At 43.1% G+C, this 25,765-nt stretch overlaps 1 protein-coding gene across 3 annotated transcripts in view; it reads right to left on the reverse strand.

The window, feature by feature from the left end:
* Ttc27 (tetratricopeptide repeat domain 27) overlaps window positions 1–23,816 on the reverse strand; it is a 156,535-nt gene extending 132,719 nt beyond the window's left edge. For all 3 annotated transcript variants that reach the window (XM_021186245.2, XM_021186244.3, XM_021186243.3), the window contains exons 1-6: window positions 23,562–23,816; window positions 22,600–22,777; window positions 19,702–19,831; window positions 16,667–16,807; window positions 11,481–11,583; window positions 1,645–1,809 (exon numbers count right to left, since the gene is read on the reverse strand). In XM_021186245.2, the coding sequence (XP_021041904.1) occupies window positions 1,645–1,809; window positions 11,481–11,583; window positions 16,667–16,807; window positions 19,702–19,831; window positions 22,600–22,777; window positions 23,562–23,661 (817 nt within the window). In that variant the 5' untranslated portion in view covers window positions 23,662–23,816. The remainder of the gene's footprint in view (window positions 1–1,644; window positions 1,810–11,480; window positions 11,584–16,666; window positions 16,808–19,701; window positions 19,832–22,599; window positions 22,778–23,561) is intronic.
* Between the last annotated feature and the right edge of the window lie 1,949 nt (window positions 23,817–25,765).

Here is a 25,765-nt window from a genome sequence, read left to right on the forward strand (position 1 = left end):
GGCACATGGACAGAAGAGCTGGGATCCGATGGTATGGGCCCTAGGATGCAGAAGCCACAGCACCCCGGGAGCTCAGCATGTTCATTATATACAGTTGAACAAGGAGGCAGGGTTATTACACGAGCTGAACAAGGAGGCAGCATTTTGGGTAGGTGCAGGCTATATAGGGGCGTGGTCTGCATCTCAGTGGAGAAAGCTCAGTGGACACTTTCTGCACACTGTCAGCAGTCACACTAGAACCTGAGGAAGGCTTCCCCTCCCCCTTCCACTTCCCCTCCCCCTTCCACTTCCCCTCCCCCACTCCCACCCCTGCCAAGAGACTGAAGCACTGGTTCCGGACATGGCCACATCCTTGTCAAAAAAAAAAAAAATTCACTCGGAACTTAATTTGTTCCTTGCAATATTGAGCACCTTCTAAATTTCAGTTGGCCTCTCCCTCTCTCCCTCTCTCCCTCTCTCCCTCTCTCCCTCTCTCCCTCTCTCCCTCTCTCCCTCTCTCCCTCTCTTCCTCTCTCCCTCTCACCCTCTCTCCCTCTTTCACTCTCTTCCTCTCTCTCCCTCCCCCTCCTCCTCTCCCTCCCTACCTCTTCTCTCTCCTCTCTCTGCCCTGGCTGTTCTGGAACTTACGCTGTAGATCAGGCTAGGCTGGCCTTGAATTCAGAGATCTACCTGCTTTTCCATCCCAAGTGATGAAATTAAAGGTGCATTATTCATTTATTTACTTTTATTTTATATACATCAGTGTTTTGCCAGCACATATGTCTGAATTCGGGTGTCAAATCCCCTGAAACAGGAATCACAGGCAGTTGTGAGCTGCCATGTGGGTGCTGGGAATTGAACCCCAGTCCTCTGGAAGAGCAGTCAATGCTCCTAAGCACTGAGCTGTCTCTCCAGCCCTCGCTGGTGTTCTCAAGCACGGAAGAGAGACCTAAGAAATACAGCATGGAATGCAACAACAGATGGAAACAACATCTACAAGAATGGGCGCTGCACAGGGCAGGGCTGAACTGTGGTGTCAAGAGAGGTCTTTGAAGGTTTATACCAGAACCAAATGGGGCAAGGGCCATTCCTATACTGCCTGGCTGCAGTGACTACAAAGCAAGGAATGGGCTCTATGAAAAAAGACAGCATGTAATTCCAAATTTCTTCTAAAGAATTTTTAGATAAAATCTTTAAAATGTATTATGAGATTAAAAAAAATAGGAAGGCTCTAGAAAATTAAATACTAGACCAAATATGGAAGGGCATCCCAGATTCCAACACTAAGGACACTAATTCTAGACTATCATACGTTCAAAGCCAGTCTGAGATAGATAGATAGATAGATAGATAGATAGATAGATAGATAGATAGATAGATAGATAGACAGACAGATAGATAGATAGATAGAACCATCTAGAGGATGGAAGATTATAAACACAGCCCAACAAGTTTGCTTTATATCTGAGGTCAGTCTAGTTCTACACTTTAAAAAAAAAAAAATCGAAAGGGCTGGAGAGAGAGCTCAGCTGATAAAGGCTACGGCTCACAACCAAAAGACAAAGAGAACCAAAAATTCAAATGCAAAATACAATACAAACTGCCAACATACATACTAGCTTTACTGTAGAATTAAATCGAGTATCCATGAAAAGTAAGTCTTACCTGTCAGGTCAATCTCTAACTTGCTGATGTCTTTAGCAGTACTGAACCGGTCCTTTGCTTCTTTATATTCATAATAATATAAAAATACATGTGCACATTCCAGATGAAATTGAATAGCCAAAAGTCGACCTGAATCACCATCAAATAAATTCTCCTGTTTCATCACTGTGAGACAAAAGATGCAGCATTAAGAATTAAGATGCGTACAATGTAGAGTCCCTAACAGTAAAGTATAAATCACAGGGTTTAAATTATTTTGAAGTTTTTTAAATACAGAAAGGAACACAAATACAACAGTCGTCAATAGCTGAGGTTCTCTGAGATTTATATGCTGCAAAGATACAGCTAAGACTCTATATCCACAGCCTTCTGTACCCACACAATCAGTCTTAGGAGATGCTATTCACAGCACTGATCCTTCCTAGATACTGGTCTTAACCATCCTATAGAAACATGGCCAGGAAAATGGGAACCCAGGATGCTGATTCCAAGTACCAGATCAATCTATAAATTACCACAGAAAATCTGAGGGAAGATCAGCCGAGTTCACTTCATGGAAAATACAGATTTTCTCCCTTGAGGATGGAATCATGCATGCATGTGTGTAAATAAATATCAAATACAGAATAAACAGTGGCTTAGCAGTCAGATTCTAATTTACTTCCCTAACTACGTGAGGTAAAATATGGAGCCAGTGAGATGGTTCACTGGGCACAGGTGCTTACCACCAAACCTGAAGACCTGAGTTCAACTCCTACTGTTGGCATCAAAAGACCAGTTTTGCAGATCATTTCCAAACTTAGGATATCACATCTAGGTGTCATGTCACCTGTTGCTATGGCGACCACATACCTTCCCAGAACCCACTTCCCTTACTCACCTGTGAACATATTATGTCCCAGTCTATATAAAAGACAGAGTTTTCCCCACTTTCACCCCCCCCTCTTTTTTTTTCGAGACAGGGTTTCTCTGTATAGCCCTAGCTGTCCTGGAACTCATTTTGGAGACCAGGCTGGCTTCGAACTCAGAAATCCGCTTGTCTCTGCCTCCCAAGTGCTGGGATTAAAGGCATGTGCTACCATTGCCCAGCTGCCCCTTTTTTTCTTTTCCCCTTTGTCTTTCTCTCTCTCTCTCCTCTTTGTCCCTAGTAAAATCTCTTACACGTGGAACTGCTTTGGCCTGGTGTGCTAAGATCAGACACCGCTATTCTAACACATCACCTATAACCCACATGGTAGAAGCAAAGAAACAATTCCTAAAAGTTATCCTCTCACTTACACACACAAACACACACACACATTAATGTAACATAATATTTTAAATTTTAAACTAAGTAAAACAAGAGAGGATAATAGCTTAGCCACAAAACATGTGAGATAAAATGATTATCAAAATTATTATATAGAGTAAAGAGCATAGTACTATCAGATACACCAGGGTTCAGGGCTTCTCATGCAAGAGGATGTCCATCCAACTGGTTCCCTGCAACAGAATTCTCTACGACAACATTTCTGACAAGCTGTTTGTTAAACTATTTTCAGTAATGGCTTTATCAACATTTCGCAAAGCAATCTGTAATTATAAATGTCAAATGGGAGATACACGTCAATGTCCTAACACTGGTGGTGATCTTCCAACATCCAAGCTGAAAGAGAAGTTCTATTCACTAAACAGCTATTTGCTTAGCGCTGGGTACGCTCAGTGAGTGCCTAGCCCTCACAATCCTGCCTTTGAGGAGGGTTTTATCTCCACTAAATCATTACTGACCATGGTCGAGAACACAGCTCCATGGTACTGCCTGCCTAGCAGTGAGGCCCTAAGGTCACTTCCCAGCACCACACAGACAGACAGCCCAGTGACTTATCATCTCAGCTGTTAGGTAGCAAAGCCAGCAATGCATCCAAACTTCTCCTAACCTATAGGAGAGAAGAAGGCAGAGGTGGGAGGACAGAATGCAGAGGCATGACAGAAGCCCAGGCTATTCACCTAGAGATCTGCCTGTCAGTCTTCAAAGCTACAAAAGGAGACTCGCCTTCATCCTGCTGCAAGCTGAACTTAGAGTGGGTCTGAAAGACAGAGAAGGAGTTTTCTCAGTGCCAGCTCTCTGGAGGTTCTCTGCAGTGAGATAGAGACATGAGATCGTGAGACACGTGGGCATGCAACAGGAAGTTCTCACTTTGGAAGCACCTTGGGACATTTCATGCACATTTATCCATAGCAAACCAACCCCTGCAAAGGCTGGACTTCATCATCCTGCTCTTAATGGAGGCCTCTTGTCTTTTTCATCTCCTTTGTTCCGCCCATCATTCCTGAGTGGCTAGCCATTGCTGTTAGATATATAACCATCTGTAACCCTAGCAAATCAGTAAGTGACCCATATTACCATATAACTGAAATGTTAATAAGGTTCAAGAAATAAAAGAAATTAAAAGCTAGAAAATATGCACAAGGGAGGATTGGAGCTCAGATCCCTAGCAATCACAAAAAATGCTAAGCTGGTGTAGGGAGTGGAGCAAGCCCAGAGTGAAGTCCTGAGGCCTGGATACAGCCATGTCCAGTGGAAGCCGAAGGCCCATAGGACTATTGGCAAAGCTGTTTCCCCTATGGGCTAGACTTAAGAAAGGCAGCAAAGCTCTCAGTAGGAGTCAGAGAATCAGTGTGAGCAAAGACAGACCACTTCCTCCTGTTGGTGTTTGCAGCCTCAGACTGCTCATCTACAGAGACCTCATACAGAGACTAGTTTAGCACACCCTCCGTTCTGTGCCTAATACAGGCTGAGATCTGTGTTACTGAGTTAGAATCTCCCGCTGTATCCCACTGGATGCCCACTTTGACTGTACACGTGTCTGGTGTTTCACTGCTACCTAGCCTGCCACCCCTAATCAGAGTTCCAGGACCCATGTCATACACACATCCCTCTAGCATCAGTATGGGGAAGTAGAGCTGGGATTCTAGTGTGGCAGGATTCTCCCTGTCCAATTACATTAAAATATTAGTGTAGCAGGAGGCCTGTGATTGGACAGAGAAAAGGGAGATGGAGCGAAGAGTTGGGAAGAAGGAGAGAGCACGTGAGGAAGCAAGATGGAGGGGGATGAGCAGGATGAGTTAGAATCCGTGTGGTTTTAAATAGCCACAGATAGATTTAATATCATATAGGGATAGAATAAGTGGGGTAACTTGTCTAATCTAGGTGGGCAGTTTGTACCATTATCAGTTGGCTCTGAATTTATTGTGTGGGCATCCTGTGAATTGAGAATTTATTGATATATAAATCTGACTGATTAATTATAAGCTTCTAGAGTTTTGTTTCTAACTGTGTTGCTGGGTGTTGTGGCAGCTGATCACGGGGTGGATGGTCGTTCGTGGGGCTGGCATGGCAACAACCAGTCAAGGGAACTTACTTAGCAAGTCAGGTACAAACATTTCGGCAGACCCTCAAGTTTAGAACACCCTGCTGGAGCCATGCGGCCTGCCAGTGTCTGGCGTAGTGTCAGATATTAAGACAGCAGGAGGGTTGCATGAGGGCACTGCCCTGAACCCTATTCAACCACAGGTCCCAAAAGAAAGCTGAAAAAGATTTCGAAGCAAAGGAAAGTGGGGCTCATCACCAAGATACCTTTGTTCAATGGAGTAAATGCTAAGCTGTCTCCCCCCCCATAGGAACAGAAGGGAAAACACTGTCCCCCCAGAACAAAAAGAAAAGGGTGGAAGACCACTATCCCCAACTACAGTCTTCCAAACTTCAAAAAAGAATGCACCTGTCAGGCCTGCAAAGTGGGAAGGTGGCCTCTTTAAGCAACAGCTGTTAATAAGGCTCAGGCATGGAACTATTTAGAACTTCTATAACAATGCAAAAGCTGCACGGTCCCAAACCATTCAAAGGGAAACTGTGTCATGTTAGTTAAGCTACTAACAATGTATAGAACGTCCAAGAGTGAAACACAGAGAGAAAGAACTGATTATTCCCAAGGGCAGGCACCTTCCCACAAGAAAGTGAGTCTAACATGATAAAGCATGAAAAACACAAAGAAACATCTGCAGATGTGCTCTGCTCTACACCGAGATGCAGATTTAGAAACAGTACACAGGAAAGAACACTTGAAATATATCCAAACCAGCTGAGGTGGCTCAAGATAAAGGCACTTGAAGGAAGCTTTGACGCTAGGAAGCCCAGACCATCATTCTGCTGTCCCCTGGGGGACAGTGTTTTCTCTTCTGTTCCTATAGAGTGTGTGTGCGCGTGTATCTCAGCCAACTTGACTCTGTCAAATGAGTTAGCTAGGCAGCATGATCTCCACAGGGCCTTTCCAAAGATCTCAGACAAGGATATTGGTACAGGAATGGAAAGGGAGCCAGACATGGAACCCTTGGGGAAGAACTAACAGGATTCAAGAACCAGCCAGCTGACAGATGAGTCAACTGTAAAAAAGGGTTTCAGCTCTGGTAGACTCTGGTAGGCTTAAGTAAAAGAGATACATGCTGGTTAATAGACATATACTTATTATTGGTACTATGTAAGTTCTCTGTTCATACTCATGACCTTCTAGACAAAATGGCAAACCATACATTTAAAACACGAGCTAAATGCAAAATCTTTTCCCAAGAGATTTTTTTAATGCTGTGTTAAATGGTATATTTAATAACACTCATTCCAAAATATCAAAAAGAAATTTTATCACTGAATACATCAGTCTTTGGCTGTGAGAACACCTCTAACCCCAGGGTCACACAGCTGCAGGGAGAAGACACTACACGTTTCTTCTTAGACAGTGTCTTCATGAACTCAAATGGCACTATTCCACCTCACACACTCCATGCAATGCACTTCAGTATCTAACCCAACAGTCAACTGCAGAACTGTGGTTCATCTAGTCCAGCATCGCAATGAATGCCTCACACTGTGCTGAGGAACGTATGTTTCATGATTCCAACCTATTCCTTTCATAAATGTGATGTGCCTAGCGAAGTAGGGCTGATGCAGGTGGTGATAGGCTCTATCTCACTGAAGTAACATTCCTGGACACGAGTAAGAAGACCTCAGCTCTTCATAAAACCCTTTCATATGTCCTACAAGCTGAAAAATTTCTGACAACTTCTGATGATCCTTCAAGGGCAATATTTCAAATATAATATCCTCCAGAACAAAATACACCCCGCCGCCCCATTTGTTCTGGCCCCGCTTGCTCCAGCCACATTTATTTCACATATGTGGGTATAATGTCCAGCAGAAGACAGTATCAGATGCCCATTACAGATGGTTGTGAGCCACCATTGGTTCCTGGGAATTGAACTCAGAACCTCTGGAAGAGCAGTTAGTGCTCTTAACCGCAGAGTCATCTCTCCAGCCCCCAAAATATTTTTTAAATAAGATTATTTATGAAATATTACAGACCACTTCAGACATACTAAAATGTCTAATTATGTAAAGCCACTCTTTTTTGACCAGATAAAGTGAAAATGTTAATTAGCCTAGAAGAACAACATAAAAATTCTTGGTGGCAGGGCAAAGCAAATGATGTGCTCAAACCCACTGCAGAAACGCCATAGGCCACTGAGGGTATGAGTTACCTACAGACAGATTTCCAACTACCTCAGTTAACCATTCCTGCTTTTGAACTGAATTTTAACTAGTAGAAATATAACTTCTAGAAAGAAAAACTCCCTCTAAAGCACACAATATGGTTCCAACCTTTTAAAGGATCATAGGGGGTTTTAGAGGGTTTTTTTCCTTAATAATGAAGGCTACTCCTTACAAAGATTAGTCACTAAGATATATTACAGATGTAGCAATAGATACAGGTATATTAATATGAGACAATGTGGAAGAAGAATAAATATAACTTTATCAAAATTACACCAAATTAGGTTTGCTTTAAAAACAAAAAACTCCTAGTAACAACACCTGGCCTTCCTTTTCAATAATCAATTTTCCACAAAAGCACAGTGAAGTATAAGAAATTGTATAACAGCCTTTGGAGTATAATGCAACTGTCATTATATAAAGTTCAATAGTGGACTGGGTTCTCATAACACTCTCTTCCAAATGCCTTCCTTGTCCTCCAGGAAAACCACCTTGGCTCCCATCACCATCAATGACAGTCAATGCACCCCTCCCTGGCTTTAAACCTTTGTCCTGCTTCATGAACTACAAGGCTGCTCCCTTGCACAGTTCTTTTACAGAGTAACCTCACTTCATTTCAAAAACATGTGGTGGCATAAACCAGGAAAGACCAAGTTTACATTGTTCTTACTTGCTAAAAACAGAAGACAACACACTGCCTACAAAATAGGTACTGTCTCCTCATTTTTCCAAGCTCCACCTCTCCCTCCATTCTGAAGAGAATGTCACACCTAGGCTCGAAGGAGAAACATGAAAGCCAAGGACTGAAAAAAAACGTAACTTGTTCAATTTTGTTACCTAAAGAAAGTATGGTCAGGGTTAAGAGCACTGGCTGCTCTTCCAAAGGGCCCATGTCCAAATTCCCAGTTCCCTCATGGCAGCTCACTACCATCTAACCTAACTCCAGTTCTAGGGAATTCAGTGCCCTCTTCTGGCCTGTAAGGCCACCTCACACATGTGGGTCACATACATACATACATACATACATGTAGGTAAAACTCCCACACGTAAAAAGTAAAACAAAATAAACTTTAAAAGTAAATTGGGGCCGGGCGTGGTGGCGCACGCCTTTAATCCCAGCACTCGGGAGGCAGAGGCAGGCGGATTTCTGAGTTCGAGGCCAGCCTGGTCTACAAAGTGAGTTCCAGGACAGCCAGAGCTATACAGAGAAACCCTGTCTCGAAAAACCAAAAAAAAAAAAAAAAAAAAATTAAAAGTAAATTGGGTGCATCTGATATGTATTATTGTACAGAAAAGCAAATTAACTGGTTTGGGGCTGCTATTTTGTTTTAAGGCAGGAGCTCACTATGTTGTCTTAGTTCAAACAGAAATTTGGGGCTCAAGAGATTATCCTGCTTCAGCCCATTATAGCTGGTTCAGCAGGTCCACACCACTAGACTAATCTGCTCTCTCTAGTCAGGGTTAGGTCTCAGAACAGAGAAACTGTTGACACACATGCAACACTTAACCGCTTGTGGTTTAACTTTCTTGTGTCAACTGTCCCATGTGCTGTCACTGTCTAAAAATTCTCAAAAACCAAAGACTTGGTACAAACATACAAATAAGCTGATTTTTTATACTGACTATATTTCCTTTTAATCATGTATAGATGTCCACTTTTTCTAAAATAGCAAATGCTTATATATTTCTATCCAAAATAAAACAAAAGTTGGGAAGTTAGTTTGAACCAATTACCTAGTTGAGTGAAATTACTATGTATACTACAATCCTTCCCACTCTGCTAGCCTACTTACTAATATATAGATAAACCCTTGAAGGTAACAGACTCCAAAAACAAGTCCAGATCCCTGCAGTTCCCTCATGCCTTCCCTGTGTGCTGCCTCACTCACAGACAGATCCGTGTGCCTCCATCAGAGCTATAGGGACCACCATTCCCTTGACTCCCGACTAAACACACACAGTCACACTGCACTAGACTCGGGATGTCAAAGAATATGGGTCTTGGAACCAGGCACAGCCAAAATCAAACCCCAGCTTTGTAAATCAGAAATTCATTACTAACCTCAAGTACATTTGTATTCAAATACTCCTTTACACTAAGAGATTTGGTTTGGTAATTTTTTATGATTCTATTTTTCATTTTAACTATATATACATGTGTATGATTCTATGCACATCAAAGTAGATGTCTATAGAAACCAGAAGAGAATATTGGCTCTCCTGTGAGCTGCTATTGTGTACTGGAAACTGAGTCCAGACCCTCTGGAAGAGCACTGAGCATCTCTCTAGCTCTATTTGGCAGTTTCTGCAAGAAAATCCATTCCTCAAGAAAAGGGAGCCTGGAAGCAACTGTGGAGGTGGCCAGTGCCCTCCTCTCCTTGAAGGCTTTCCTGGGGAATGGGAGGGGATGAGCAGCAGGAGCAGCAGGGAGCCCTGGCAAGCTCCTCTGCTTCCTGACTCTGGGAAATCTCTCGCGCTCATTTTAGTACACTTTATGTTTAATGTTATAAACTATTAAAACAATAAGGCCAATGCAAAAGTGTCTTCTGCTGCCATCCTCAGGAAAACATGTTCTATCAAATGTCTTTAAAATTAAGCTTTCCTCTGGTTCTTCAAAGGAAAAAGAATAATTTCCTAATCCAGGTAAAATTTAGATCAGTTTACTCTAGCTCTAGTAAAGCCTCTTAAAAATGATAATAATAAATGATGTTTAGATTTGTTTCCAATAAGGTTTCTTACACTAAAAACAGAAGAAAATATTAAAATACCTTTAATTAATTTGTGATGAAAATAACAGTAGCCTACTGGGCATGGTAGCACACGTGCCATTTAATTCCAATACTTTAATTCCATTACTCAAAAGGCAGAGGTCAGCAGATCTCTGTGTTTGAGACAAGTTGGGTCTATATAGTAAGACCCTTTCTATAGATAGATAAATAGACAGACAGACAGACAGACAGACAGATGGTAATAAAAACAAAACTGACCATCCTTTTTAATTTTTAAAGATGGGGTCGGGCTGGTGAGATGGCTCAGTGGGTAAGAGCACCCGACTGCTCTTCTGAAGGTCCAGAGTTCAAATCCCAGCAACCACATGGTGGCTCACAACCATCCGTAACGAGATCTGGCGCCCTCTTCTGGAGTGTCTGAAGACAGCTACAGTGTACTTACATATAATAAATAAATAAATCTTAAAAAAAAAATAAATCTTAAAGATGGGGTCATAGCCAGGGGGATGGTGCCACACACCTTTGATCTCAGCACTCAGGAAGCAGAGGCAAAAGGATCTCTGAGTTTGAGGCAGCCTGGTCTACAGTGTGAGTTCCAGGTCAGCCAGGGCTACACAGAGAAACCCTGTCTCAGGGAAGAGGTGGGAGGGGAGATGGGGTCTAACTGTATAAACACACTAACGCAGACCAAGCTGCTCTTAAATTTCCAGAGCTCTCCCTGCCTGTGGTATCAAGTGCTGGAACTAAAGGTGTGTACCACCATGCCTGGCATTGTATGTTGTAAAACTCAAAAGGCAAGAAAGTGAGCAAGAGCTGCTGCTGGGAGGGGAAGCACCAACCCATACGTGTGAGGCCGTGGCCTGGTCCTCACTACCACAGAAAACAAGAGGAAGGGAGTCAGTACTCAGTACTCGGCACCTAGGAATTCTTGATGGAACCCATCCAGAAGAAAAAGAAACAAGTTACAGCAGGAAGCCATAACAATTAGTCAACGGAAACATTCAAGTGAGACCTATCAGACAAGAAATTAAAATGGAATACACGCATATCAAACAAAAATATTCCAAACGTGTCAGGGGAGGGGACAGGGGGTTTTCAGAGGGGAAACCAGGAAAGGGGATAACATTTGAAATGTAAATAAAGAAAACATCTAATAAAAATAAATTTTAAAAAATCTTCTAAACGGACACCTATAATGGCAACTAAAGCATGAGTTTGAGGCCATAAACTAAATTATGAGTTTGAGGCCAACCTAGAAAAACACAGTGAATTCTAGGCCAGCCAGGTCTACGCAGCAAAATCTGTCTCCAAAACAAGCTAAGCAGCCAGCAAGATGGCTCAGGTAAAGATGCCCACTGTGGGAGCCTGGCAGCCTGAGTTTGACTCCCAGCTTCCACAAAAGGTGGAATAGGCGTGTCTACTCCAAAGCTGTCCTCTGACCTCCATGAACAAGTCACCGGCACACATGTGATTACAACACATATACAATAATAAGTGAAAAAGGAAATTTTAAATCTGCTACATACCTTGATCAATACAGTTTTTGGCAAGAGCAAAAAGCTGAGGTGATCGCTCCTCAAGCAATTGCTGATGAATATTCACATATCTCAACGTCCACCATGGCACGCTCTAGAAAAAAGTACCATGTAAGCTGAAATTAAGGAACACTTAAGGAAAAAACTTACATTAACTGAGACTAATTTTTGGAATATTTCACACTCAAGAAACTTATTTCTTGATACACTTAATCATCCATGCATGTTCTCACCAGGATCAAAACCTCAGGATCCAGCCCCTGGAGAGAGCTCTGCGGTTAAGAGCACGGACTGCTCTTCTGGAGGTCCTGAGTTCAATTCCCAGCAACCACATGGTGGCTCACAACCATCTGTAATGAGTCTGATGCCCTCTTCTGGTGTCTGAAGTCAGCTACAGTGTACTTATTTATAATAATAAATAAACCTGAGGCCATGTCCTCTTTAGCCCCAGGCTTCCTGAAGCTGCCTCAGACTTAGCATCTCCCTATAATGACTATGACAAGCATCCTGCTCTGCCATGGCACCCCATCCCCTCCACAACACAGGTACCCACTGAGCACACAGCAGCTTTTTCTCTGTTCACTCCTATCTGTTTTTGCATGACCAATGCCTCTTCAATAAGAAAAGACAGCAAGGGCCAAGGAGACGGCTCAGCACGTAAGAGCAGTTGCTGCAGACATGAGACCCCTGGAGGCCAAATCACCATCACCCACATAAAATCACCAGTGACTGTAATTCAGAACTGGGCGTCACAGAGAGGAGAATCTCAGGAGCCAGTGGCCAGCAAGCCTAGCAGAAACCGAGAGCTTCAGATTCACACAGACACACACACACACACAGACACACACAGACACACACACACAGACACACACACACACGAGGGAGGAGAGGGAGAGAGACAGAGACAGAGAGGAGAGAAGGAGGAGGAAGAAGAGGAGACTATGATGACAGCGACAGAACAAGAAGCCATAACAGTATTGGTTCACATCTTCATCCTCAATACTGGGAATGGATGGGTGGGGATAAATGGATGACTGGATCTTACTGGCCAACCCAGTCAAATCAGTAGGCCAGATTCAGTGAAAGACTGTGTCTCAAAAATTAAATGGAAAAGCCAGGCACACTCAAAGAGGCAGGTGGGTCTCTGAGTTTAAGGCCAGCCTGCTCTATATGGTGAATTCCAAGACATTTAGGGCTACATAGACAGACCCTGTCTCAAAAACAAAAAACAAAAATTACATGGAAAGCAATGAAGGAAGACCCCAAACACTGACCTCTACACAAACACACTTAAACACACAGTGCACTGTGCAAACACCGTAGTAACACAGTCTCTGCTCCACTGTACCATCCTCACCTCCCTCTAGAAAAGGGCATAACATACAGATATTCTTCTGTACGTATTCATGTCTATACTATATAGGTACAAGTCATAATACATATTTTAAAGGGGTTATTAAAATATAAAGTATGACTATATACTGGGCCATCAAAGTTAGTTAGTCATGGATCCCATCTTAAAAAAAAAAAACAAAAAAAACTGTTACCCTGAACTATATTACATGAATTCGTAAGAAACCATCTTTCCCACTTTTGTAGCAAGACTTAGTTATCAAAATCATTTTTTTACTTGAACTTAATATCTTATCTGATTAAGGAATGTGTTTCTCACAAACCTAGTATAACAGATCTGAACTCTTCGGAGACTGAAACAGAAGGATCAAAATTCAAGGCCAGCCTGGGCTACACAGTGAGTTCAAGGCCTGCTGGACAGCCAAGAGGGCTGGAGAAACAGCAGAGCCCTGTTCTAGCACATTCCTGGCCCTAGGTCCACTTGTCAGTACCACAGAAAGGAGAGGGACCCCCTCCAATCAGCTCCACACAGCTGATAACTGCAGCCACAAATGAATTTCTGACTTTACAAAGAACTCCTTTTTCATTTCTAACCCTGCTTCTCAGTCCAGGGAAGGATGAAGTATCTAAGAGGAAGGAAGTTTCAAATCCTTTTAACTGAGTTCCCTCACTTTTCCTCTTTCTCGTCACTGAGGCTCATGAAGTCAGCCTACTTTCACTCCCTCCCTTTATCTGCCATCATAAGCCAGGATTTCCTTCCTAGACAAGGTCCTTCAGTTGCCCCCAGTCAAAAGGCTGCACTATTAAGAAAACATGAGCTAAGGTGCTGAGCTCTTTAACATCAGTTCTGTGATTTTAACTCTGTAGGAGGAGCGCAGAACCAATTGAGAGCTTTCCCTTCAGCTCTACTGGGAACTACAAAGGCCTTTTAGCAGATCAGAACAGGAAAACTGAGGTGTTACTGCAGAAGTTGTCTCTTCACCCTCCCTCCTGTTAGGGCACTTACTTCAGTCAGCAAAGACTGACCAAGAAGTCAGGAACCTTCTCCACTGCAGAGCCAGTAAACAGGAATCCATTCTGCTTGAGATTTCCTCCGTTTTTTTGGTTTTGGTTTTGTTTTCAGTACTGGGCAGTGATCTATGGTCTCACCACAGTAGGTAGGCAAGTGCTCTACTGCTGAGCTATACCCGTCTCTCATTCTATTTTACAGAAAGGAAACTGCTAAGAGAAATCACCCTGGCCTAGATTCACACTGCTGAGGGGAGACAACCGTGGCCTAAACTTCAAGGTTAAGGCTGACCTAGTATGCACACATTACTAATTCTAGTCCACAGCTTGAGTAGACAGGGCAGGGGTGGGGAGATGTACTGTTGTACAAATATCAGAGTAAACACTGGGATACATTTCTTTAAGGAGTTGTGTAGTTTTTCTATGTTTTTCTTTTTGCTACGTTGTTTGTGGGTTCTTCCTGGGTTCTTCTCCTGTCTCCTAACAATATCTTCTCTGGTTCAGCTCAGCTTCTCCTGTCTCTACTGGCAACAACTGTCTTCTCTAACCCTACTCAGAGGATCCTACTCTTCTGTCCCCTGGAACCTCTTCTTCTCTGACCTCATCCTACTCCTCCATCTCAACCTCTGCCAGCTTTTGTGATAGCCTCACCTGTGCCCAGACACTGAAGGTCATAGGACCACGCAGTTCTAATGGCTAAGCATTCCCCACCCCAAAGAGTCAGTAAACATTGGGTACCCTTTAAAGAGACAGACACACAAAATAAGTCACACTTCAGTTCATTCACTCAAAATTAATTTAAAATGGAGCTACTGTCTAACTCATAGGCAGAGCTCGCCTAACAGGTGCAAGACCCTGGGTTTGCTAATCATTGCTGAAATAACAACTTCCAAGGCTGAAGTCAACTTACAGAAGTATGTGAGGCTGCTTTACCATTTAGGAGAGCAACAGTGCTATAGCATCATTAAGAGAATAACACGGGCTGAAGGGATTGTGCATCACTTAAGACTGTTTGCTGCTCTCACAGAGCGCTCAAGCTTGGCTCCCACCGCCATATCAGGTGAGGGACTTACAACCTGTGGCCTCCTGCAGCACGTGCACTCACATGCATGCCCCACACGGGAACACACAGACACATAACTTAAAACAAAGTAAGTTTATAAAAACAGGGACTACTCTATGCCGGGCGGTGGTGGCGCACGCCTTTAATCCCAGCACTTGGGAGGCAGAGGCAGGCGGATTTCTGAGTTCGAGGCCAGCCTGGTCTACAAAGTGAGTTCCAGGACAGCCAGGGCTATACAGAGAAACCCTGTCTCAAAAAACCAAAAAAAAAAACAGGGACTACTCTAAATCACATCCCACTAAAGGGGGCGGGGCCTGGAGAGATTCCTCCAAAATTAAGAGATCTGGCTGCTCTTCCAGAGGACCTGGGTTTGACTCCCAGCTCCCACATGGTGTCTAAGAACATTCCGGCCTCTGCATGCACACTAAGATATGGCGCATGTGAAATCCGGAGTGAATGTGTATTGTTTGACATGGACGTGGCCACATCAGGGACTCCAGTGCCTTAGAGCTATGTAAAATGGCAAGGCCTTCTCCAGGTAAGACTCAGAAATGGCAAAGCCTTCCCTGGTCCATGTAGGGTTGCTGATACTATGTACATAAAATGTCATAGTATGATACTATGATACTATGTACATAAAATGTCACAGTGGCTCTCTCCTGTACTCCCACAAAGGTGTGTACAGCCTGAAAACTGCTCCCCCTACAGAGAGAGACTGCTCCCCTACAGACACTGCTCCTACTGATATCAGCTAACCCTGGCTCTCTTACTCAGCTGTGTTCACATGACAAATACACTGAGCTCCTTAAGTACTGGCGCTGCCCCATCAGAGAGACCACCCCAACTTCTCTGCATTTACACACGCACTCCAATCTCAGAGACCCAACACACCGGTCATGCACATGCTGCACACATAAACAGACAAAATACCAATTAAAAAAATAATTTTTTTGTTGGTTTTCGGTTTTTGAAGACAGAGTTTCTCTGTATAGTCTTAGCTGTCCTGAACAAACGCTGTAGACCAGGCTGGTCTCAAACACAGAGATCCACCTGCCTGTGTCTCCTGAGTGTTGAAGACATATACTGCCATGCCCAGCCACAAAGCTTTATTGGAACACATACTGGACCTCTATTGACAGACTGTGGTTGCTCTCAAACTACCCAAAGCAGAGCTAAGCATTCACCATGCAGACTACACACTCCACAGCTAACAAGCTCTACCTAGACCTGAGACTTCTGCACTTCCAGGGCATCATTCCAAAGCCTATAAACTCCCTATATGACTGTTGGTTCTCACTCACTGCTGTGTATGAGACCTAAGGAAAGCACACAACAGACAGTCAATAAATGCTCTACTACATGCAACACAAACAAAGAACCAGAAGTCCACGCATTCAGATTCCCTCCTTCTCACTAACACTGAGTGGCAGTAGCTCAGATTTGTAACAGACCACCAATGGTGCTTTTGAAGCTTAAGATTCAACAAATGAACACACACACACACTCATACATGCACACACTCACATACATACTCACACTCTCACACTCTCTCTCCTATTAAAGAAGGATCTCAATACAATCTCATTGTATACAAGATTAATCTCACAATATTTTTTCCTTGTTTTCATGAAGACTTTTAAAATAAAGATATAGAAAACAACATATACTAGGACACACAGGCAGCATCAATCTGATGTTCAATAGACACAAAGAGACCTGTGTGGGATGCCCACAGAGCCTTCCCTTGCCTTACCTGGAGAGCTGTCAATTTATGTCTGATGTTCACTAGGATAATGCGTGCTATTAGCAGCAGTATGGGCTTTGAAGTGAGGCTGTAGACTGATTCACCATCTAGAATGAGGAGACCCATAATAATAGCATCCAGTCCTTTGACCTGAAAAAGGTGTGTAAGGTTTATACAGCTTAAGAAAATGTTCAGTTATATGTCATAATAAATACAGATAGTCCAAGTAATTCAGGTTTAAAATGAGGCCATTAATAACATAGGAATAGGCACTGTACACATCACAGCCTTGCAAATGTCACTAGAGACTTACAAATCCATCCTGCCCTTTCAGACAGTCACACAAATAAGAAACAGAAACTCAACCAAAATGTTAAAAGAAATTTAATTGACTGAGTAGATGGGACGCATCAAAAATTCTAAATAGTCCAGAGGCTGAGGCGAGAAGACTGCTTGAGTCTAAAAGTTTAAATAGATGTATGTTACAATACAGTGCAAGAATGGAGTCACGTGCAGGGAGGTGGTGGCGCACGCCTCTGATCCCAGCACTCGGGAGGCAGAGGCAGGTGGATTTCTGAGTTCGAGGCCAGCCTGGTCTACAAAGTGAGTTCCAGGACAGCCATGGCTACACAGAGAAACCCAGTCTTGAAAATCAAAAAGCAAAAAACAACAACAACAACAAAAAAGAATGGAGCCATGTGAGCAGCCCCGCCCAGGGGGGAACAAATAGGAGTGAATTTACTTCAGATTACTCATTACAACTGGCCCTTGTTGTTTACAAGCCTCCACAGGAAAATACACTTTCGCCACGAGGCCTGCAGCCATGTGCAGTTTGCCCCGTGATCGTATACATTACTTATGTGCCTCTTTTATTTATTTATTTTTAGTTTTACGTGCACTGGTGTTTTGCCTGCATGTATCAATGTGAGGGTGTGAAACTCCTGGTGCTGGAGTTACAGGCAGCTGTGAGCCGCCATGTGGATGCTGGAACTGAACCCAAGTCCTCTAGAAGAGCAGCCAGTACTCTTAACTGCCGAGCCGTGTCACCAGCCCCTATGTGACTCTTCTTAACCCTCAGACTATAAACTGTCTGATGCTCTGAATAAAGCTGGCTATTGCGTATGAGTCCATCTCATTTACTGGCTCCACTCTCCCAGTTCCCAAGGCCTCCAGGTGTATGTATATGGTTAGGTCCAAGGCATTGTCTACACTTGTCAAGAAAAAGAAATGGTTAGATCTTAAAGTCAAAGGTTGATGGTAATTTAAACATAGTAAAACCCTGTGTCAAAAAAGGGAGGAAGGAGGAACTTGAAAAAAATGCTAGCAATGACTGAGCATTACTCACATTTCTACAGAACTGCATTTCAATAAGAAGTAAGCCTACGCCAGATATGCTGGCACATTCACTTAGTCCCAGCAGTGGGGAGGCAGAAGCAGGCAGAGCCCCGTGAGTGTGAGGCCAGCATGGTCTATGGAGTGAGTTCTAGGATGGCCAGGGCTACATAGTGAGAGCCTGTGTCAAATCAAGAAGTAACACTACATGGACAGCAGATATTTATATTATATACTTATATTTCACTTAGAATTCACATCATGTCAAAGGTTATTATTATGTAGCACATCCACACTCCCTAATTTCCATCAATGAAAATTAGCAACCAGGTCTTTCACGTTAACCAGTGAGCAGACGAAAGACTGTGAACAGAAGCCCCCCCAAAGGGGAATGCTTGGGGCGGAGGAGAGGGCTCAGCTGGTAAAGTGCTTTCTGCACAATATAAGGGCCTGAGCTCAGATCCCTAGCACCCACCTAAAACAAAAACAAAACACCTCAGCCCAAGGAAAGCAGCTGTACTCCCAATGCTCAGGAGCCTGAGACAGGAGGACCTCTGTAACTTCCTGCTCAGTCATTTTAGTCACACCAATGAGCTCCAGAGAAAGACTGACTCAAGAGACAGGAGGAAAGGGCTACAGAGATGGCTCGGCAGTTAAAAGCACTTGCTGTTCCTGCAGGGGACCTGAGCTTGGCTTGCACCACCTGTCATCTGCAGTTTCAGGGAATTCAGAAACCTCTCCTGAACTCCTCAGACAGCATGCATAAGGTACACACACATACATGCAGGCAAAACACACCTACACATAAAATAAAAATAAAAACAAATTCTTAAAAAGGAAAATAAAAAATTATAAGGAAGAAATAATAAAGGAAGACATCTCTGGCCTTGATATACACTTGTATGTAACATACATGCAAACATACACACACACAACACACGGAAGCACACACAACATAAGTAAACATATATTTTCTAGAAAGTGAGGAAACAGATCCATAAAAGTCAAAGCACACATGATGGTGTATGCAAGTAGTCCAGCTCTCTAGGAGCCTGAGGCAAAGACGTGGCATAAGCTCAGGAGTTCAGGGTTAACACCAGACACATAGACACACAAAACCCATGGGGGAAAGAAAACCTAAAGAACAACTCAAGAAATAACGGTCTAACCTGAATCAAGACATGGATCGAGACCGAGGGAAAGCCATCAGAGGCTCTGCTCTATGACAACGATCGTGTCTACTCTCTCAGTGAGGTGCTGAGTGCAAAGGAGACATAGTCTTTGTGAGTGTATGCATGTATATGTGCATGCATGTGATGAGTGTGTGCTATGATGTGTACATATATAAAGTGTGAAGGTCAGGAGATCAATGAGCAAGCATTCTTAGTAGTAGTTTGGGCAAACCACAAAGTCATCTCTTTCCTACCTACTAGTAATTCCAATTCTTTTTGTTGTCTTTTGTTTTCTTGTTTTTCTTTTTTTTTTTTTTTTTAATCGAGACAAGATCTGTGTAGCCCTGGCCATCCTGGAACTGACTCTGTAGACCAGGCTGGCCTCAAACTCAGAGCTCCACCTGCCTCTGCCTCCCAGTGCTGGGAATAAAGGTGTGCACCACCACTGCCCAGCTCTGAACTCCAACTTACAAACACTTGTCTAAAAAGAATCATATTTAGGGAAAAAAAATGTATATATACCATTTCCAAAAAGCATACCTCACTGAATTGCTCCAGCAGACCAGATGGCAAGAAATCCTGAGGGTGCAAGTCCACAAGAGGTCCAGTCCAGTTGCTCTGGACAAAAAGCTGCAAGCTGCTCACACCAAGTAGGAATACCAGCTGCTGTCTACAAACAAGAAAGGTAAATGTCTTAGTTACCGCTTCTATTGCGGTGATTAAAAAAAAAAAAAAAGCAAGTTGGGTAGGAAAGGGTTTATTTACCTCAGCTTACAACCATCAGATCACACTCTGTCAGTGAAATAAATCAAGACCTAGAGCTGAAGGTAGAAACTAAAGCAGAGACCATGGAAGAATGCCGCTCACTTGCTTGGTGTTGCTTGGTCTCCGTGGCTTTCCTTTGCCTGCTTTCTAATACTATTCAGAACTATCCGCCCATGGGTGGGACTGCCCAGTGAGCTGGGCCTTCCCATAGCAATCATTCCTCAAGAAAATGCTCTGTAGATTTGCTTACACCAATCTTACTGAGGCGTTTTCTCAATTTAGATTCCCCATTCTTGGATACATTGAGTGTGTCAAGGTGACAGAAACCAACCAGCACAGAAAATAAACAACTATTGACCACCGTCACCATTTACCTGCATGCATACTACTGAATTTCAGTTTAACTGAGAAAAAAAAAAAAAAAAAATCAAGTAATAGCTGAGGCTTTCCTAATGTTTTACAATTTGTATCTTCAATATCCAATAAATCCATTAGCCACATGTGGCTTTTAAATTGAATTTAATCTAGGGCTGTAGAGATGGCTCAGCAGTTAAAAGCAATGGCTGCCTTTCCCAAGGACCCAAGTTTTATTTCCAGCACCCATCTGGCTGCTAACAACTGTCTGTAACTCCATTTCCAGGGGATCATGGCCCTCTTCTGACCTCCAAATACACTGCATAGGCAAAAAACCCATACATATAAATAAAAATAAATCAATCTTAAGTTAACATAAATGTATAATGTGATCTCTATCCAGTTTCCATAGTTAAAGTGCTCAATAGCCAAGAAGTAGCTACTGCTGCTACACTGACCACAAAAGACACAGAATACCCCCAGCATCCAAATAATCTCCTGGAGGATGCAACCTAAAACAGTGCAAACAAATGCAACCTAAAACAGTGCAAACAAATGCAACCTAAAACAGTGCAAACAAATGCAACCTAAAACAGTGCAAACAAACAAATGCAACCTAAAACAGTGCAAACAAAGGGCCTCTTTTTGAGCTACAACTCTGGTTCACCTATAAATAATGCATTTGTGTGCAAGCATGTGGTATACAGGGAAGGAAGAGGAGGGTTGCGAATGGGCACCACTAGGCTAACTTTGCACAGTACAAACACATCAGCCAGCAAATAGGAATCAAGAAGAAAGCCAGGCCTGATGCTGAAGCCTGCAATCCCCACTAGAGGTGAGACAAGAGGATCACAAGTTCAAAGCCACCCTGGACCACTTAGTTTGACCCTGACTCAAAAGAAAAAGTATAAAAAAGAGCCAGGGATACAGCTCAGTGATAGAATGTATGTCTATTAAGTGAGAAGCCAGAGGCTCAATTCCTCAACTTCCAGTAAGAGAAAGAAAAGAACCAGAAAAAAATATAAGCTGGGCATGGTAGTATATAACTATAATTCCCAAATTTGGGAAACTACAACAAAAAGATTATGCATTTGAAGCCAGCCTGCAGTTCACTGCAAGCTTCAGGGGATAAATGATGTAATGCAGCAAGACACAGTCACAAACAACAGCAAAATCATGAGTGACGCTAGCAAAAATTAGAAAAAAATGAGACAGACTTGTATTAGCTTGGAAAATAAGCAGTAGCATCCATAGTGACTATGAGTTACGTCTTTACTTATTTTTGCAACCCAACAACCTCACAAGATACTTGGTTTACTCCTCAAATAATTATATGAAACTAGTCTGTAAACATCAGGGCAGAATGAAACTGTATGCATCCTAGATGGTTAGGAATTTTGGCCAGCTGTCATGGGTAGCTGAGAAGGGGAAGTGCTACCAAGCATACAATAATAAAACAGATGACTCTATAAGGCTTAGATCTGACTCATGTGCAGACATCCTAATGGAAGAACGTTAAACTGAGGGATCCATGATAAACACATGCAGTTCTCTCATCTTGCCAGAAATAACAGTCCAAACACAATAAACACAAATGCAAGTATCTCTCAGGAACCTAGAAACAGCAAGACTCAAGGTACATCTACCCATTTAAGAAAATGAACCCACCCACCCCCCACCCCCCCACTTTAAAGTGCATGCCTTTCATCCCAGCCTGTGGGAGACAGAGGACATAGATCTCTTGAGACTTTGAGGCTAGCCTGGTCTACAGAATGAGTTCTAGGCCAAAGCTACATAGTGAGACCCTATCTCAAAACAAAAAAAGCAAACAAAAACCAACAAGCAATATAAAAGGAAAAAGCTGATGGCTAACACTTATCAGACCTTCACACTGGGATGATTAGCAGTGACCACCAAGGATGTGTCCTTCTAATACAAAACTCATTTAATCCTGCACCACTCTCCTTTTCCATTCTAGATCTTCTGGGCCAGAGACCTTACAGAGATTACTTGAGACCAGTTATTTCAACAACTACTAAATACCAGGGCCTCACAGTGCCAAGGTGCTATAAAAGCTGATATCAGCCTATTCATTTACTCATTTATTCTTTATTTGATTACATGAGTGTTTTGCCCAGGTGCATACATATATACTACACATGTACCTAGTGTCCATGGGTACAGTTTTGAGCCACCAAGTGGATGCTGGGAATTGAACTTGAGTCCTCTGAAATAGCAGTAAGTGCTCTTAACCATGAAGTCACCTCTCCAGCCCCAACCTAGTACGTTTCTCTGTGGAAATTCCAAATAAAATGCTACCTTTCAATTTCTTCAAAATCTGTAGAGCAATCCAGGAAATTCACTATCTGCTTCTCCAGGTAGCTGTCAATCTTTTCTTCAGCCATCATTGTTGAATTTAAAATAGTTTGTGTCGTTGAGTGGAAGAACAAGGCCTCATAGCTCCCTTCTAACAGCAATTCTAAGAAAACTCCAATATCTGTAATATTAAAAATGAGTCCAGTAAGGCAACAGAATTTCTTAAGTATAAATGATAATCCATTACATAGATACTTTACGATGCAAAAGATATAAACAGCATACTGGCTGCATACTTTTATTCTACCAACAAATATCTCTCCTAGAAGTACAATACCTACGATGACTATGAGCAGCAAACAATGACAATGATTGATGATGATGATGATAGGCATACTACCCTTCTTCGGGAAATTCACAAAGATTCCAATTGACACAGGAAAGTTTTCCTTCCTATCCTCAATATTAACACACACACACCGGCCCCAGGAAGCCAATCCAAACCCATCTGTTCTCTCATGATTCCCTCACATTCCCCCCAGGCACATGTTGGTCTCAACATTTTTACAACACTGACTTTTTCCTGCTGAACTCTCTTTCACTTGTCAGTTCTACATTTAAAAAAACTCAGCTCGAGCCGGGCGTGGTGGCGCACGCCTTTAATCCCAGCACTCGGGAGGCAGAGGCAGGCGGATTTCTGAGTTCGAGGCCAGCCTGGTCTACAAAGTGAGTGCCAGGACAGCCAGGGCTACACAGAGAAACCCTGTCTCGAAAAAACCAAAAAAAAAAAAAAAAAAAAAAAAAAAAAAAAACTCAGCTCGTCTCTTTCGCAAACTTCTGTCATATGAGCAGATCGCAGACCATCAAGCGAAACTCCCTCCCTCTTGACACCTCCTATGTACCCAGGGCTGGCATCCTTTGTCCTCACAGCTCTGGCACTAACCTAAAGTGCACAGCGCTCTCACCTGAACCACAGATGCCCTCCTGCTTCCAAACCAGCCGCTCCGCCTCCGTGGAGAAGCCCCTCAGAAGCGCCAGCTCCGGCGTCCACATCATTCCCGGCATCGCTGCACCCGATACAGTGTCCCACGAAGGAGGAGAAAAACGAGAGGAGGAGGGTCCGAAGTCGCCGGCGTCTTGTCACGACGGATAGCGCTCACAAACCTAGACTCCCATGTGAGATTATACGTACATGGAGGCAGCCATGACAGCAACGCAGAGCATCATGGGAAAACAAACCCACGCTGGATCAGCTTCCTTCTAGACGACCAATCGGAGACTCGGTTGTGTGCATGCGCAGACCGAGTAGTGGAAAAGAGTGGGTCGGTCAGCCGGTCCCAGTAGCCGGGAGTTGTTGCTAGTGGAGACAGTTGAACGCAATCCTGCTTTGGAACATGCGACTACCTGAGGCAAAGTTAAGTCCTTGGAGGTTAATAACCCGAGCCTTTTCTCCCCGACAGACGGGGCGCAGGCTGTAGAAGTTACTTCTAATGGAGCCCTTGAGCCCCAGGCTAGAACTTCCTTCCTCGGCATAGACTATAATTTGGATGATTCAAAGGCAAGAAAACGAATCTTAATCTTAATCTTAATCTTAGCACCGAGGAGGAGGATGCAGGATAGTTGCAACTTAAAGGCCAGCCTGAGCTTCGCCCTTAGTTCCAAGCTAGCCACCTGAAGAAATGGCTCAACAGAGGACAAAGTTCTATTCCCAGCACCCACAAGGTGGTTCATAATGACCTGTAACTCCAGAACATCGGTTACCGTCCTCTAGCCTCCCAGGCACAAGACCCATAAATGGTACACAAACATAGCTGCAAGCAAAAAAATACACATAAAATAAAAAAGGCGGCGGTGGTACATGTCTTTAATCCCAGCACTCTGGAGCAAAGGCAGTGGATCCTTGAGTTCAAGGACAGCCTGGTATACAGAGCTAGTTCCAGGACAGCCAAGGCAACTGAGAGAGACCTTGTCTCGGAAAACAAAAACAAACAAGAAAAAAAAAAAGAATAATTTCTTTAAAAGGGGAGAAAGGTCTGGTTTTGATACTGTCATCACATAAACCTGGCAAGAGCCTGGAAATTTCTGCAATTCAGTCGATAGAACCCAGAACACTTTGCTGATGTGGAAAAAAACCTGCAAGGAAATATATCCTCCCACAAGTGTGGCAGCTGCTGAGCAGAGAGTTGGCTGTTTGCCCTTTTTTTTTTTTTTTTTTTTTTTTTTTTTTTAAGAGGATAAATGTTTTCTTTCTCACTCTGCTTCACTGTAGAAAAACAGCCAGTGCAGCCCAAGGTAAAATTAAGACAGTACTGAGGACTGTCCTTCACCTGACATTATACAACACTCCCCTGTGCTCCTGGGCATTTCTAGTGAGGAGGTCTCTTGATCAAGACCCTGGAATAGACGTGGGTGAGTTACAATATTATATGAGACAACATTGTTACCCTGAAATAAGGAATTCATATAGTAACTGATTTTTGGTAGGGTCTCACCAATAACTTTTGCTGGCCTGGGACGTGCTATGTAGACCAGGCTGGACTCACACTTACAGAGCTCTGCCTGTTGGGAGTGCTGGAGTGCTGAAGCACTGAAATTGGAGGGTGGTTCATCAACAAATCCAGCTTCATAACTTTTTTGGTCAGTTGGTTTGGTTTTTCAAGATATGGTTTCTCTGTAGAGCCCTGGCTGAAATGGAACTCACTCTGTAGACCAGGCTAGCTTCCAATTCAGAGATATATGCCTACCTCTGCCTCCTCCTGAGTGCTGGGATTAAAGGTGTGTGACACTGCTTGGTTCTTCTTCACAACTTTTAACTATAAATAATCTCATGAATTCTGAACACCAGAGGTTGACCCCTAGTCTAGAGTTTTACAAAAACACAAAACAAAACATGTCCATCCATGGTTGAATAAATAAATTGTGTTAGATCCACCAAGCGGAATACCAAAATGTTATTCATTTATTTTTTTTAAATTAATTTTTTAAAACTCTTTTATTGATACTTTGTGAGTTTCCCATTATGTACCCCAGCCCTGCTCATCTGCCTGCCCCCTCATACCTGCCCTTCACCCTTGTAATCTCCCCCAAAATAAAACACACAGAGACACATAAACACACAAACAACAACAAAAGAAAGCATACAAAACATCTCATAAAGGAAGCTGTAGTA

This window comes from Mus caroli, unplaced genomic scaffold (assembly GCF_978045245.1).
Source record: "Mus caroli unplaced genomic scaffold, Mus_caroli_1 scaffold_18, whole genome shotgun sequence".
Lineage (NCBI taxonomy): Eukaryota > Metazoa > Chordata > Mammalia > Rodentia > Muridae > Mus > Mus caroli.